This window comes from Moschus berezovskii, chromosome 6 (genome assembly GCF_049115385.1).
Source record: "Moschus berezovskii isolate FMDL1 chromosome 6, NW_MosBer_1.0, whole genome shotgun sequence".
Classification (NCBI taxonomy): Eukaryota; Metazoa; Chordata; class Mammalia; order Artiodactyla; family Moschidae; genus Moschus; species Moschus berezovskii.
Window position 1 is genome coordinate 53429612 of NC_142465.1, and position 15806 is coordinate 53445417.

Sequence of the window (15806 nt, forward strand, 5' to 3'; positions counted from 1 at the left end):
TACCAATGGAACTTAGCATCATCATTATTATCATCTGAGTTCAGTCAAGCCGTAATAAGTCAGTTCACCGCATTTCCCTCCGTTCATGCCTCGTCTGGCCAGAGGCAGAGGCAAGTGGCGTCCCAGGGGTCCCTTGGAGCGCCCCTTTCCGCGTCCGCGCCCAAGCGGCCCCCAGCGGGTGGGCTCGGCCTCCGGGGTTCCGCGCCGCCCCACCCCCGCGCGTCCCCCCAGCGCCCCCCAGCGGCGGCCGACGGGGCATCGTCACTCATCGCTCGCCGCGCACTTGCGCCTGCCCTTCCCGCTCTAACTCTCCCGCTATATTTAACCCTCGTACCGTCGTGTCTCCTTCGGCGGGCTGGCATCTCCTGCTTTGCCAGTCTTGCGCCTCCGCTCCCGGCTGTCCCACCTGCTCCCCCTTCCCTTTCCCCGCTCTGGCCAGTTCTTCTCCCTCCTCCTACTCCTCCTCCGGCTCACCCGGGCTTACTCGTACCAGAGCCAAGAGGTTCCACGCCCAGCCGTCTACGCGGGGAACTGCTCCGGCTGGGAGACGACTTAAGGGCGGCAGGTCGGGTAGGTGCGGGAGGAGTTTCAGCTGCGAGAACCACGATCCAGGAGGTCTGGAGTAGCATGGCCCGGAACAGCGCCTTCCCTGCCGGCGCGCTCTGGCTCTGGAGCATCCTCCCGTGCCTGCTGGTGTTGCGAGCGGAGGTCGGGCAGCAGCCGGAGGAAAGCCTGTACCTGTGGATCGACGCTCACCAGGCGAGAGTGCTCATAGGTAAGGTTTCGCGGGTGCTTCTGCTTTTTCCCAAATGCCTGTGTCTTCACTCCCTCCAGCTCTTCTATTAAAGGAGAGATACATGCATTTAGAATGTTTTTTAAAACGTGATTTCCAAGGAAGATTGTCCCCTTTTTGGTTAGCTGCGTGCTTGCTAAGTCCCTTCAGTCGTGTCGGACTCTTTGCGATCCTATGGACTATCCCTTTTCCATCTAAAAGCGTTTAAACTTTTCTCTCCATATATCTGAGCTGTTCTAGTGCTCTGACGATGCTGTTGTTGGTTTCTACAATCCAGCGTTTTTCAGTGGACCGAGCATTTGTTGGCACCAGTTTCCTCCACAGTTCACTCCGTTTCACTGAAAGCACACGTCTTTGCCATCGTTCTTATCATCCACAGGAAAATTAATTGGTACTTGAAGGCAGGTGCTTTGTGAAAAGAAATGACCCATTACTAATTCTTCGGTGTTCTTTTGGCATGCAAGTTCTGATTTGGATTCTTCTAAGTTCAGCTAGTTTGACAGCTTTCTTTGTGTGTGTGTGTGTGTTTTAAACCAGGACTTGAAGAAGATATCTTGATTGTTTCAGAGGGGAAAATGGCCCCCTTTACACATGATTTCAGAAGAGCACAGCAGAGAATGCCAGCTATTCCTGTCAACATCCATTCCATGAATTTCACCTGGCAAGCTGCAGGGCAGGTGAGTCCTGTTAACCAGAAAGGCTGGAGAAAATCACCCTTTAATATTTCCAGCACCTGATGGCAGATAGAAATAAGGCGATATAGTGTGTAGTCAGCTACATTTTTCTTTTTTACAGGTTTCAAGAGTGATTTCTCATCTGATCTCCAAAGCAAATAGAGTTAACTCCCATTTATTTAAATATGTCACATAAATTGAAGATTCCCAAAAGAAAGAGCTAGGCAAAGTGCCTAAGATCACTATTTTGATAAGTCTCAGTGTCTTCAGACTGCTGGAAATATAATGACCTCAAACAGCAGCATTACTTTTTTCTGTGCTCACTGACATTAAAATTTAACATAATACTTAAAAGGCTCTTTTCCCTATAGTATCGATATATACCAACCACCTGTGACATTGTTTACACTTTAAAACACTTTTTAAAGTCTGTAAGTACTTTTGCCATTGTGCCTTTGAAAAAATGACATATTGAGTGTTATTCACTATATATTTCTGGTACAAGTTCACAGACTCAAAGTGTCATAAAAGAATGTTTGTAAAATATTGGAAGCTATTGGTTTTTAAATACCTTCACATGGAAAAAGAAAACTACACTGTATTTTTATGAAGAAGCATTCCTTTTATTTCTTAGCATATTAGCATCTTTTTTTATGTTTCAGTATTACATAAATGACCTGTAATTTGGAAAAGAAAGGGAGGATAAAATGTAAGCTTAGTTTCTTTTGTTCAATTGGAGAATTTACTCTAGAGGACAAATGGTAAGTTAATAAATTCTTCTGCTCATTAGTGGGTAAAATGTGTCTACTTATGAAAATCACTGTAATTAAAATCACATTTTAGGTCTTTTTATTCTAAAGCTGCTTAAATGGCTATTTTCATAAAGAATGTGATCCAGAAAACACTTTATAAGAAGTAGTTACTTTGAATTGAGACACCACTTTGGTTCTCTCTAATTACCTGCTATAGTATAGGCATGATTATTTAAGCTTTCTTTTCCACAGGTCTGTTCTCTCGTTTTTCCTTTCAACTCTAGATCCTTCAACATTTCCATTGTCATAAAGGAATAGATGGTTTGGTTCCACCAGAGTTCCTAACAGGAAGGTCATCTATTCTAATACCCCCATTTTGAAGATAAGCTCACTGATGCTCTTACTGCTCTCTGGAGAGGGTATTCCTTTCTTCTCCCCCTACAGTTTCCTCTTCATAGATACTTTATGGACAACTAATCTTGAATTATTGTGAAACCCAGTAATAAATCAGTGAATGGCCTTTTATTGTCACCTTTTATTTTTTACCTGAATCTATTGTGTTTTACCACTTGTCAGTTGGGATCAATATTGATTCTGTGATTTTAAAAAAGAACATTTTCTTTATTTGTACTTCTATAGATTTGTAAGAACCATTAGGGACTTCCGTTGTGTCTCAGTGGTAAGAAACCTACCTGTCAACGTGGGATACAAGGGATTGATCCCTGGGCTGGGAAGATCCCCTGGAGGAGAAAATGGTAACCCATTCAAGCATTCTTGCCTAGGAAATACCATGAACAGAGGAGCCTGGCAGGCTACAGTTTATGGGGGTCAAAATAAGAGTCGGACACAGCTTAGTGACCAAACAACAACAAAGAACCATTAGTCAGTTTGATTTGCACCCCTTCCTAGCTGAAAGTGTTCAGTAACTTCAGGCAAAGTAGAAAATATTAATAGTTCTGGTTAATTGATTTGATTGGTTTATCAATCTATTTATTTTTCCTATGGGTTTGTCTTCTGAAGAATGGAACTTGAAGCAAAGACTTAAATTTCATGCTCTCTCCCCTTTGCAAACATTGGAATATTGTTGAATACAAAATAGATTACATATCAAACAATCTGAAGAATATTTCTTGTAGAGAATTAGAGAGGGTGGTGGAACTGGTATGTAGATGAAGCTTTGAGAGTCTTTTTCTCTCTGGTTTAGGTGTTGATTCCTCTTGTGGATTATGCTGGCCAATGTTAGCACCTCAGTTCAGTTTGCTCCAGATAGGTTACCACAGGTAACTGTGTGAAATCTGTTATGTTTCTTTTTTGGAGGAGTGGGGGATACTGAGAAAGGGGAAAGGATCTACATGATGCCAAACAGCAAGATGTTTTAAAATATTATTTAGATGTGACTAATGCCATTAAAGTTCTGTGATTCCAGCACCATAATTTTTGAAATGCATGGAAATTTTGAATATGGAAAAAATATGACTTCAATACCAGAAAAATACTTTAAGATTTTAGAAAGGCAACTTTGGCTAAATCCAAACCACATCAAAACATCTACATGGGAAAATGAAGAGTTCCTTCCATTGTGTATTTATTTCATTCAAAATATCAAACATTTAGGGATTTCAGCACAAGCAAGACACATAGCTTATTAATGAAAATTTAAACTTAAATATTAAATGTTTTGGTAACCCATGGAAAGTTAAAAATTTTAGGATTGAAGATCCAGTAGGTGTTAGCTACTTCCACTAAAGTATTTGTTCACTAACCCAAGATATTCTTGGGGCCATTTAAAATGACTTTCATGTTCAACTCCAAACAAATGCAAATAAAAATTACAGTGAGATTCATTTCCTCACACTATGTTGGGCAAGTTTTTAAAAGTATTTTTAGTTTGTGGAGAATTATCCTTACTGATTTGTTTCTGATGCATGTCAGCCATTCTGTAGGGTGATTTGACTCTGATGGCAAAAGAATTGACATAGATCATTTGACTAGGATATTTTACTACCAGAGATTTATCCTGAGAAAATATTCATGGATATAAATAAAGTTTTTGGTGCCAGCCTGTTCATGGCCATGCTATTAATAAAAGGGAAAAAATGGGCAGAACCTAGAAGTCTGTGATAATGGCAGGAAGCATTAATAAGAATATCTAGACATCTACTCAATACCATGGAAAAATGTTCATGACAAATTGTGCAATAGCCTATAATAGTATATACTGTTTAGTTTCATTACAAAAATAGGAAAACATGTCTGATAAATGTCTAATCCTCTAAGGTGTTAACATTAGTTATATCTACCTTTTTGTTTTTTCCACAGTGAATGTGTGTTTTGTAATTTTAAAAATTATTTTACATTCAGTTCAGTTCAGTTGCTCAGTCGTATCCGACTCTTTGCGACCCCATGAATCACAGCACGCCAGGCCTCCCTGTCTATCACCAACTCCCGGAGTTCACCCAAACTCATGTCCATCGAGTTGGTGATGCCATCCAGCCATCTAAATGTGTGTAAAAAGTTATACTTCAGAATCTAAAACTGGATGATGTTCTTTATTATAAATAGTTTACTTATATTTTTATCCAGTTTCATTTTTGCCCTGCAGATCACTCAACAAAATGGTAAAAGAGTTTGTTTCCATGGCTGATCCTAACCTATGGAGCCCAAAGAATTTGCTTATTTGTATCTGATCCTCACTGACTAGTTTTTTGTGAAATCTTCAAAAGTCTGCTTTGCTAAACTTTCCTGCCTGAAATCAGATTCCTTGACCTCTTCCTCTCTCTTAAATTCATATTATCCATGAAAAATCCTGTCTCTACTTGATTTCCCATTTAAAATATTCATTCATTTTCTGAAACGCACCTTCTCAAGGCTTTTAGATGAGAGAATTTCTACTAAAGAGGCTTAAGCTTAAAAGATTTGGGGGTAATTAAAGGGAAAATAGTCTTTATTACTGTATATAACTTTTAATAGTTGATATTTTTCAATGAGGCATTCTTTATTCTAATTTTTCCCTAAATTTTAGGCAAGTAGAGGCCAAGAGTAACTACTTTGGTTTTCTACACTACACACTAATTAAACATTTTATTTGGAAAATAACCCTTTCTAAACCTAAAGGCTTTCAAATAAAACTCTGATGCTAAAGCTGAAACTCCAATACTTTGGCCACCTCATGCGACGAGTTGACTCGCTGGAAAAGACTCTGATGCTGGGAAAGGTTGGGGGCGGGAGGAGACGGGGACGACAGAGAATGAGATGGCTGGATGGCATCACCGACTCTGTGGACATGAGTTTGAGTGAACTCCGGGAGATGGGTTGGACAGGGAGGCCTGGCGTGCTGTGATTCATGGGGTCGCAAAGAGTCGGACACGACTGAACGACTGAACTGAACTGAACGAGAAGTTTTGTTAGACAAATCTGAATTCTAATACTGAGACACCACTGTTGATTTCCATATGAAGAAATTTGGTGTTAGGCCAAATATTTTATTTCTAGAAATCATATAAATAGATCTTTGTTTATAAAGATTATATAGACTTGATCTTAATCACTTTCTATCACCTGCATAAAGATGCTAAGGTACTATGACTCTGGTCCCTAGTTAATAGGGCATCCCTTTTTCTGTTGGCTTCTTTTAGCAGTGGTGATGAATTTATGCTGAGCCATCTATGCTAGTTTTCCTATCTTCTTATGACCAAATGCCTCTACTTTGTGATGTTTGGCAAAGGTTGGAATGAAATTGGTGTCTATGGAAGAGAAATCTTCTGGATGAAGGTAATGGGCCAATATTAACTTTAAATCCACCACCTGGATTATTGAGCAAGCTCTGATGATCTGTACCAACAGGTGCAGATCTTAGAGTAAGCTTTTTGTTATGTATTGTTGTTGTTTAGTTGCTGAGTCGTGTCTGACTCTTAAAACCCCATGGGCTATCCATGGGATTTCCCAGGCAAGAACACAGGAGTTGGTTGCCATTTCCTTCTCCAGGGGATCTTCCCAACCCAGGAGTTGAACCCGAGGCTCCTGTCGCATCTCCTACATTGCAAGCGGGCTCTTTACCACTGAGTCACCAGGGAAGCCCTGTATAGTAGTCATGTATAGTGGTCATAATTCTTGCAACCTCTAGAAGTCACTAATATATACATATATATTTATTTTTCTCAGTTTTAGGATGTTTAAAAACAAAAGTTTAGAATATTTCTATGGGTACAGGAAAGGAAGAACATTTTGCCTGCTACCCTGGGGAAGTGGGTGGACATGTGTATGGTGTGGAAAATTTAATTTATTAGATTAAACTGCAGGAACATGCTTCTTTGTTCAATGTGTGATCATTGAAAATAGAAAATATTAGATATGCTGAAGTTACAGTGTATAAAGTGAAATATCTTCCAAAATGTAAGGTTAAATATAAATGTGTTCATAACTTTTACTAGCCCTCTACAATTAAAAAAACTTATTGAATTATTGAAAACTGCCAGAAGTAATAACAATAATACAAAGCCAAATATAAGGAAAGCCTGAGACCTTTGCCTAGATTGTTGTGTCTTTGTAAATGATTCCAGTTAGCACCCAAATTTAGCCTTTTTTGGTTGTTTTTAAGTGAAGCATTGTTGTTTTATTATAGAATGTTGTGTTATTTTATATGTACAGCAAGGTGGTTCAGTTATACATATATGTATATTATTTTTCAGATGGTTCAGTTATACATGTATATATATTTTGCAGATTCTTTTCTATTATAGATTACAAACTATTGAATATAGTTCCCTGTGCTATACAGTCGGAGAAGGCAATGGCAAGCCACTCCAGTACTATTGCCTAGAAAATCCCATGGATGGAGGAACCTGGTAGGCTGCAGTCCGTGGGGTCGCTAAGGGTCGGACACGACTGAGCGACTTCACTTTCACACATTGGAGAAGGAAATGGCAAACCACTCCAGTGTTCTTGCCTGGAGAATCCCAGAGATGGGGGAGCCTAGTGGGCTTCCGTCTATGGGGTCACACAGAGTCGGACATGACTGAAGTGACTTAGCAGCAGCAGTAGCAATGCTATACAGTAGGCCCTTGTATTTTATTTTATACATAATAGCGTGTAACGTAATGTGCATGCATGCATAATGTGTGTCTTTGCAATTTCATGGACTATAGCCTGCCAGGCTCCTCTGTCCATGGGGTTTTCCAGGCAAAAATACTGGAGTGGGTTGCCATTGCCTTCTCCAGGAGATTTTCCTGACATAGGGATCAAACCTGTGTCTCCTTTATTGGCAAGCAGATTCTTTACCACTATGCCACCTGGAAAGCCTATATAAGTGTATTTGTATCCAAATTCAGCTTTAAAATGAAGAAAGTACCATTGAGGGGGGAAAAAAGTCAGAAACAGACCATTTTCCTGACAACTGACTCACATTTTTGCTAGGTTTTTTTTTTTTTTAAATAGGACCACTCCACTGACAGGTATCTACAAGATCAACTGGATCATCCCCTAGAGAGCTTGTTTTGCAGTATGGTGGTTGATATGATGTAGCACTGGGCCCCTTAAATTGGTTTCAATTCCAAGTCTCAAATTTCCCCTTGGACTGGTTGAGTTAAGAAGACCTGTATTAAAATGGTATTTTCCTTCTTTCTCCCCTTGACAAAAATCAAAGAAAAACAATAGAGATGAATTTTCATTCAAATACTTACTCTCCCTCTTCAAAGCAACTGCCAAATGCCCTTAAACACCTCCTCCTAACTCTGAAGTTATGGTAGGACTTACTGTTATTAGTTGAATCCCTTAATGTGTACTGTCCACATTTTTTTCCTGATGGAGTTATGATTGTGTTGGTAGTTACAACCCGAGTAGTTGCATCCTTTTGCGCTCTTGGAGTTTGCAGTGGTTTTATGTCATCAAATGAAGGAAATGCCTCGATTTTTGACCCCTGTTTCATGGTTTCCAAGTGAGAATGTGGAAACGTTTACATACTGTGGGCATGATTTTTTTTTTTATAAAAAGAAGGTACTCATATCAAAAGCACAACTTTAAACCTTTAGTGTTTAGATTCTGCTACACTGTGGTATTTTGCATTGTGGTGTTGTGGACATGCCACCAGGGATCAAAGAGGGATTCTGCAGAGGGCCCATTTCATTTAGCAAGCAGGCATGTGCCAGCCATCTGTTGTATCCACTGATAGAAAACAGCAGTAAGTTTCTCAAACTTTTGCCAGGGGAAAAAAAAGAGACTTTATAGCTTAGAGGAGATGAGTTGCAAGGTATCTTGTAAGCCTCATCTGGTTCTAGAGCGATTTACATGGCATAAACGTAAACCCTGCTGTGTCTTCCTCACACGGTGGTGTCAACATACATAAACAAACCCTTCGCTGTTGTCCTCTATGTTTATTCCTGACTTTTAAACGTTTGTACCAATAGAAATCTTTTAAATTGTTGTGGTGAGGTGGAAAGAAATGATGTTCAATAAAGCATTTTGTTTTGGATTAAACTCACTTAACTTAAATGTCTCTGATGAGTAGGATGAGTGTTGTAAGGAAAGAATTTGAGGATTGAAGAGTGTTACAGGAAGGGGGACACCTTCCATAGCCCGAGAGTGGACTTTTGTCTAACACTCTGAAATAAATTGTCTCCAAGGAGACACGTGCTGTCAAAGCAAGAGACTACTGAGAAGGGGTGCCCGGGTGGAGAGCAGTAGGGTAAGGGAACCCAGGAGGACTGCTCTGCCATGTGGTTTGCTGTCTTGGGTTTTATGGTGATGGGATTAGTTTCTGGGTTGTCTCTAGCAAGTCATTCTGACTGAGGGTTCTTTCTCATGGCCCATGCATTGCTCAGCCAAGAGGGATTCCAGCGAGGAGGGTTCTGGGAAGTTGGTAGGACATGTGGCGTCTCCTTTGACCTCTCCCAAATTCTTCCGGTTGGTGGTGGCTTGTTATTTCCATGTTCCTTACCAGGACCTCCTGTTGTAAGATGACTCATGCAGACAGTTGCTACAGTGCCTAGCCAGGGTGGATAACAATTTCAGTCAGTGTTTCCCCTAACAAGAATGTAGTGAAGATGCTCTTCATCCTTCAGCCAGATCTCTGGAAGAGGTATTATCAGATCAGGGCTTCTTTTGCTGCAGTTCTTCTTTCTCCGTTTGCCAGGCTGGGATGCACTTGGTTACATTCCCCTGAACACTTCGTGGATGAGGAGTTGTTCCTCCACGCAGTGTTTGTCTCTGCCTCCGGCACTCAGTCAATCAACAGATGCAGACTCTCAGTCACTGGAGCACACAAAGAGGAGTAAACACGGTCCCTGTCCTCAGGGAGCTCATAGTCCAGGAAACAAATATCCATCACACCCAGGCAACTGAGGTTAGAAAGTCTAGGACTGGCTGAGAGCACAAAGAAGGCCACCGCTTTCCCTGTCTGGAGGAGGAAGGGAGCCAGGAGCTGAGCAGCTGACTTCCGAATTAATTCCTGCAGGATAAGTAAGCTTTCATCAGACCAGCAAGAGAGGAAAGTGCTTTTCAAGTGAAGAGCTCAGGCTGTTCAAAGGCATGGAGGTCTTAAAGGGGAAGGCATCTTCTAGGTGATCACGATGGACCTTGTATCTCATCTGAGAAGTCATGGAAATTCGGTAAAGGGATGGCAAGGTCAAACAATGGACAAGGGTTTTGGGGAAGAAGTAGAAACAATTTAAGGATGTTTGTTTTCTGCCATGAAGAGAATGAACTCAACATTTTGCAGCTTTGTCCCAGGGATGTATTAAGTAAATCTGGTTTCTCTGTTAAGTAGACAGTGGCTTTTCTTTTTTAAAATTTTTTTGAGTGTAGTTGATTTACAGTGTTGTATTAATTTCTGCTGTACAGCAAAGTGACTCAGATATACATATACATAGAAATACACACATCCTTTTTCATTTTCTTTTCCATTATGGTTTATCACAGGATATTGAAATATAGTTCCCTGTGCTATATAGTAGGACCTTTTTTTAATCAATTCTATATGTAATAATTTGCATTTGCTAATCCCAAACTCCTAAAACATCCCTTCCCCAAACCCTCTCCCCCTTGGTAACCACAAGCCTGTTCTCTGTGTTTGCATGTTTCATTGATAAATTCATTTGTGTCATATTTTAGACTACATGACAGTGGCTTTTCTGCAACTATAATTTAGCTCTTGTTTTTCTTACTAAGCTTTTGAAAGTTTGTGATGATTAGTCTTAGCTCCAGGTTACATTTTTTTAGGTGATTAGAGCATAGAACTATTAAAGAAAATAACTTTATTTAAAAAAAATCACTTTATGTGAGTGCATAGGAAAACAATTTTCTAATGGAATCTAGAACTTTGAACTTACTGTAAAAGGATGCTTGAGTAAAGAAAATAATGTTCAAAGAGGAATTGACTTAGCATTCTCAACTCCCATATTACATTTCTAATTATCAAGAAAAGCTTTCCAAGTATCAAGAAAAAGTATGATAAAGATAATAGAATATACTTGGCAGGTGATCTTGCAGTTGAAATAATGAGAAGTTGAACACTGTAAATGGATGAATTCAAACTATGCTTGCTTCTTCAGGTATTCGATTTTCTTTCAAAACCTGTGAATTAAAACTCAAGGATCAAGGAACAAATGTCTCTGCCTCTGAGAGATACATTTTATCTTCTTTTTAGATTTTTGGATGAATCTGATGAAAGACACTTGGAAAATATCAAGCATTTTTGAAACCTATTCACCTGAACAAACCTCCCAGGCAGCAGTGTGTTGTGGGCCTGGGACAAAGGGACATATTTAGGGAGGGAATTCTTAGCTGACAGTGAGATAAAGGACATGAACCCAGACCCCACTTAGCTGCTCTTGGTCATAACTCAGATCATGCCTTAGGTACAAAACATAATTAAAAACCCAGTCCCATAAGGCTGGTTCATGTTAATGTATGGCAGAAACCAACAAAATATTGTAAAGCAGTAATCCTTCAATTAAAAATAAATGTTTTTAAAAATAGAAAACTAAAAAAACAACCAGAATGAAACAACAAAGACAAAAATCAAAAGAACCCAGTCCCTGCCCTTGAGAAAATTAGTAGCCAACTGGAGAGGCAGCTATATGGAAACAGATCATTTTAAGAATTCCTGGTAAGTGGTGTTGTAGAAGTACTGAAGCATTTCCAGATTAGAATGAGAGAGAGCACACAGGAGAAAGAACTCTGGCACTGAGTCTGAATTGCACAAGCACAAACGTGGAAGAGGGGATGATTTTCAGGGAAAGGAGACAACGTCAACGAGGCATAGAGGCCAGGCATACGTTATCTGGGGAATTAGTACTTTGGTGTGGCTGGACTGTATGTACAAGGTAGGCAGTGGAGAGGAAGGCAGGGGCTCGGTCTCCACGACTCCGTCTTTCATGTCAAGGCACCTGAAACTTACTCTATAGGTGATGTTGAGTCAATCCATGAAAAAGTATGAAACAGAGTACAGTAGAATCTCCCTGCAGTGCAGGAGACACCAGTTAGATTCCTGGGTTGGGAATATCTGCTGGAGAAGGAAATGACAACCCACTCCTGTATTCTTGCCTGGAGAATCCCATGTACAGAGGAGCCTGGCAGGCTGCAGTCCATGGGGTCGCAAGAGTCAGCCACGACTTAGCGACTAACCCACCGGAGTACGACAGAGGCAGAGTTAGAATTTAGATCATCCTGTCAGCAGAATGGAGGATGCCTCTGAGCTGGGTTTTTCCATATAGTGTTATGGACAACCCAAACAAACTTTTTGGCCAAACCACTGTTCATTTTTAATTATTTGACTCTCCCCATGAATGTTCGTGACAGCAAGGACTTTGACCTATTTGCCATACAATTCTAGGTCCTGGAACAGCTCCTGACACAGCAATGCTGCTGCTGTTAAGTCATGTCAGTCGTGTCTGACTTTGTGCGACCCCATAGATGGCAGCCCACCAGGCTCCCGTCCTTGGGGTTCTCCAAGCAACAATACTGGAGTGGGTTGCCATTTCCTCCTCCAGTGAATGAAAGTGAAAAGTGAAAGTGAAGTAGCTCAGTCGTGTCCGACTCTTCTACAACCCCATGGACTGTAGCCTACCAGGCTCCTCCGTCTATGGGATTTCCCAGGCAAGAGTACTAGAGTGGGTTGCCATTGCCTTCTCCGGACGCACAATAGATGATCAATAATGAACTGTTGAATGAATGAATACATTATTGTTCCCATTTGAGAGATAAAACAACTGAGAAGAGCAAAGGAAGAACACGAGTGACAGAGCTGTTATTTAAACCTAGACAGGTGGGATCTAGAGTCCTTGCACTGCAGTACATAATTGCTCAGTCGTGTCTGACTCTCTTCAACCCCATGGACTGTAGCCCACCAGGCTCCTCTCTGTCCATGGGATTCTCCAGGCAAGAATACTGGAGTGGGTTGCCATTTCCTTCTCTAGGGGATCTTCCCAACCCAGGGACCAAACCAATGTCTCTTCCATCTACTGCATTGGCAGATGAACTCTTTACCCCTGAGCTGCCGGGGAAGTCCTGTCCTTACTCTGATTCATGTTAAATAGGTGTATGAACGCAGAGCGAGCTCTGGGGACACAGATGAGGAAGCAGCTAGCTTTGGCTGAGGAAGGAGGGGAAGGTTTCACTAGAGAAGATCTAATAATCAAAGTGGGGCTTGAAGAATGTGCGTGAAGGGTTAAATCCTCTGAGATGGGAGCAAGGCACACAGGGAGAAGGTATCACAGGCAGAGGCAAAAAAGTTGTGAAAATTCATTCTGGGCAAGGCTAACGGTACCTGAGACTGAGGCTAGATGAGTGGAAGGGAGAATATTGGGGGTTCTGGAAGAGGGGAGATGAAGAAATGATGCTGGACACTTGGTAAGGGTCAGGTGGAGAAACACTAGAATCCACAGAAAGGTCACTTGACCAGTTCTTATATCTATACGAAAAGCAGTTTGGATTACCTCTAAACTCCTTCCAAATTCTGAACTATTAGTATTCTCTACCTTAATATTAAAATATCTTTAATCATTTAATATTAATGGTAAATATCTTTATATAAACTGCAATGTCTATATTTTTTAAATCAAAGCAAAAAAATCCTTCCTCCAGAATTGTCTCCTTGTCAATGTTAAAATATTCATCTCAGAATCTTTTATTTTTTATCCTATGTTAATAGTAACAGTCAATACTTAATAAATCATACTCTGGACTGGGTGCTTTTCTGAGCACTTTACAGATATTAACTATCTCATCAGATCCTCACAACAATCCTAAGGTAGGTACTATTTTTATCTCCACTACATAGATGAGGAAACCAGGGCATAAGAAAATCAAATTCCTTGCCCAAGACTACACAACTAAGAACACTTATGTACACATTTATATACCTAAGAGATCTTTGATAATTTTTGGAATATCTCCTCATGCAAAAAAATAGCAATTCAAACAATACTTATCGATGGTTACATGGCCCAGGTTCTGAGAATATAAATTTTGATTGATTTACCTGCCTTCTAGGAATCCATCAGCTGGTGGTAAAGACTGGCATCAGAAAGGCCATTATGGACAATCCAAGTGCTGGGTGCTAAAGAATTTCCACACATAGAGCATTTTAAAAGAAAATGAGTTTATTAAGGACAAAGAGCAGAGATAAAGGGGTATTATGAGCACAGTAGGTGACCTCCTCACAGGCTTGGGAGAGTCAACAGCTCTCGTGGATTAATAACCAATTTTTATAGCCTCAACACAAAATTCCTGCTGGAAGGTTAGTGTTAGGTGATTGGTTAGAGTGCTGTAAGGTGTTTACTGGAGTGGGCATCTTTGCCTAATTTGGAGTCGGGAAGCTTATTAGTGATGATCAGGGGCTTTTGGCCATGGTTACAAAGGGGCTTGATTAGCTTCAAAAATGTCTTTGGTTCTGGGCTTCACTTCTGTGGCACTGGTACAAAACCTCTCACCTGTTGCCTGGGGGCAGGACTCAACATTCTGGGACTGTCCTGGTGGTCCAGTGGCTAAGACTCCATGCTCCCAAGGCTGGGGGCTTGAGTTTGAGCCCTGGTCAGAGAACTAGATTACCATGTGCCACAACTAACAGTTTTCATCCCACAACTAAAAGATCCTACATGCTGTAGCTAAGACCTGGTGCAGCCAAATAAACAAATATTTTTTAAAAAAAGGTAGTTGTAATTATTATGGTAAGTTCTTGGGCTACCATGTTCAGTTGGACAAGGTTTTTCACTGCTTGAGGGAACCTGACCAAAGTGGCAAGTTCAATCTGACTAAGCTGAAATCCAGCCCATATTTCACTTGTCAAGTCTTGCAGCCTGACACAGAGCTGCCTCTGCCCAGAGGGGACACTTCTACCTAATTTGCACAGAGCCTTCCTATGGGCTAGCTCTTGTCCCCATTAAATGCCCTAAGGAAAGTGCTAGAGGGATATAAAAGCAGAGGATCTTGCCATTGATCAGGTAAGTTTGCAGTTGCTTATCTTCTGGGGTAAACAGCACAGTGGAGGTAGCAAACTGGGTCACAAACTGTTCAGTAGGCATACAGTGATCCAGGCAGGTGGGGTTAGGATGGGCATTCTAGGTCTACTGAATGACCTGTGTGAAGGCACATAGGATTGAGCATCATCGGAGTGGCTGGAGAAAGACAGTTTGCTCAGAATTGTTCGGGTTTATGGAACAGAATATCTCAAAAAGTAAGTTTGAGAAGATTATGATGACTACTGTATGCCACTGTTGGCTTGTCTTATAAAAAGCGGCAAGCCATTGAAAGCTTAAAAGTAGATGATGATGTATCTGTATGGAGGATAACTTTGGTGGCAGATGAAGGGTAGATGAGGTAGCTGACTGAGGACAGGAGCAAATTAGGAAGTTATTTAAGATGCCACAAGAGGTGGCAAGGATGTGAACCAAGGCAGGTAATTGGAAGAAGAAGGGAGGAAATAGGAAGATACCACTGATAGATCTCTTTCAGTGTCATTGGCAGAACTTATTGAATGTGGGTATTCTGGAAATGGGGGAATAGAGGGTGACTTACATGGTTGGGAAGATAGGTCTTTACTGGTAAACTAATTACAGAACAGTTTGAGGCACAACGATAGTAGGGTTCATTTGGAAATTGCCGAAGATGAAATTTCTGCTGAACATCTCAGATGCAAAGTCTGGTATGCATTTGAAAACTAGAGTCTAGAGCTAAGACATGAGGTATAGAGTAGAAATACTGATTTTGGACACTCTGGATCCTTGTTGTCTTCCTCTCTTTCTTCTTTCTTTTGACTTCAAATCAATAAATACTTATTGAGGGACTACCTAATGACAAACCATGTGTTGAATGCTAAAAAAATGAAATGTAAGTTGTATATGATGCTTGCTTTCAAGGAGACTACAATTTAGTACAGAAGCAGATATGAACCAAAATAGCAATAATACAGTAACAACCATGTTTTAAATGCAGAATGAACAAGATGCTATGAAAGTACTGAAGAGGGCGCATTACCTCTGTTGGGAGAGGAGTGAATTATCAGCATTGGGGCCCTGTGTTCAAGGCCTAGTCTATGATCTATGAGACTAAGATATGTTCATTTGGAACAGCATCTCTGTTGACTTCATGACTTTT

General features: G+C 40.8%; 1 protein-coding gene across 1 annotated transcript in view; it reads left to right on the forward strand.

The window, feature by feature from the left end:
* The first annotated feature begins 274 nt into the window (after window positions 1-274).
* The window catches only part of WIF1 (Wnt inhibitory factor 1), an 89863-nt gene continuing 74331 nt past the window's right edge, over window positions 275-15806 (forward strand). The window contains exons 1-2 of the mRNA XM_055395154.2: window positions 275-775; window positions 1331-1470. Coding sequence (XP_055251129.2) covers window positions 628-775; window positions 1331-1470 — 288 coding nt within the window. The 5' untranslated portion in view covers window positions 275-627. The remainder of the gene's footprint in view (window positions 776-1330; window positions 1471-15806) is intronic.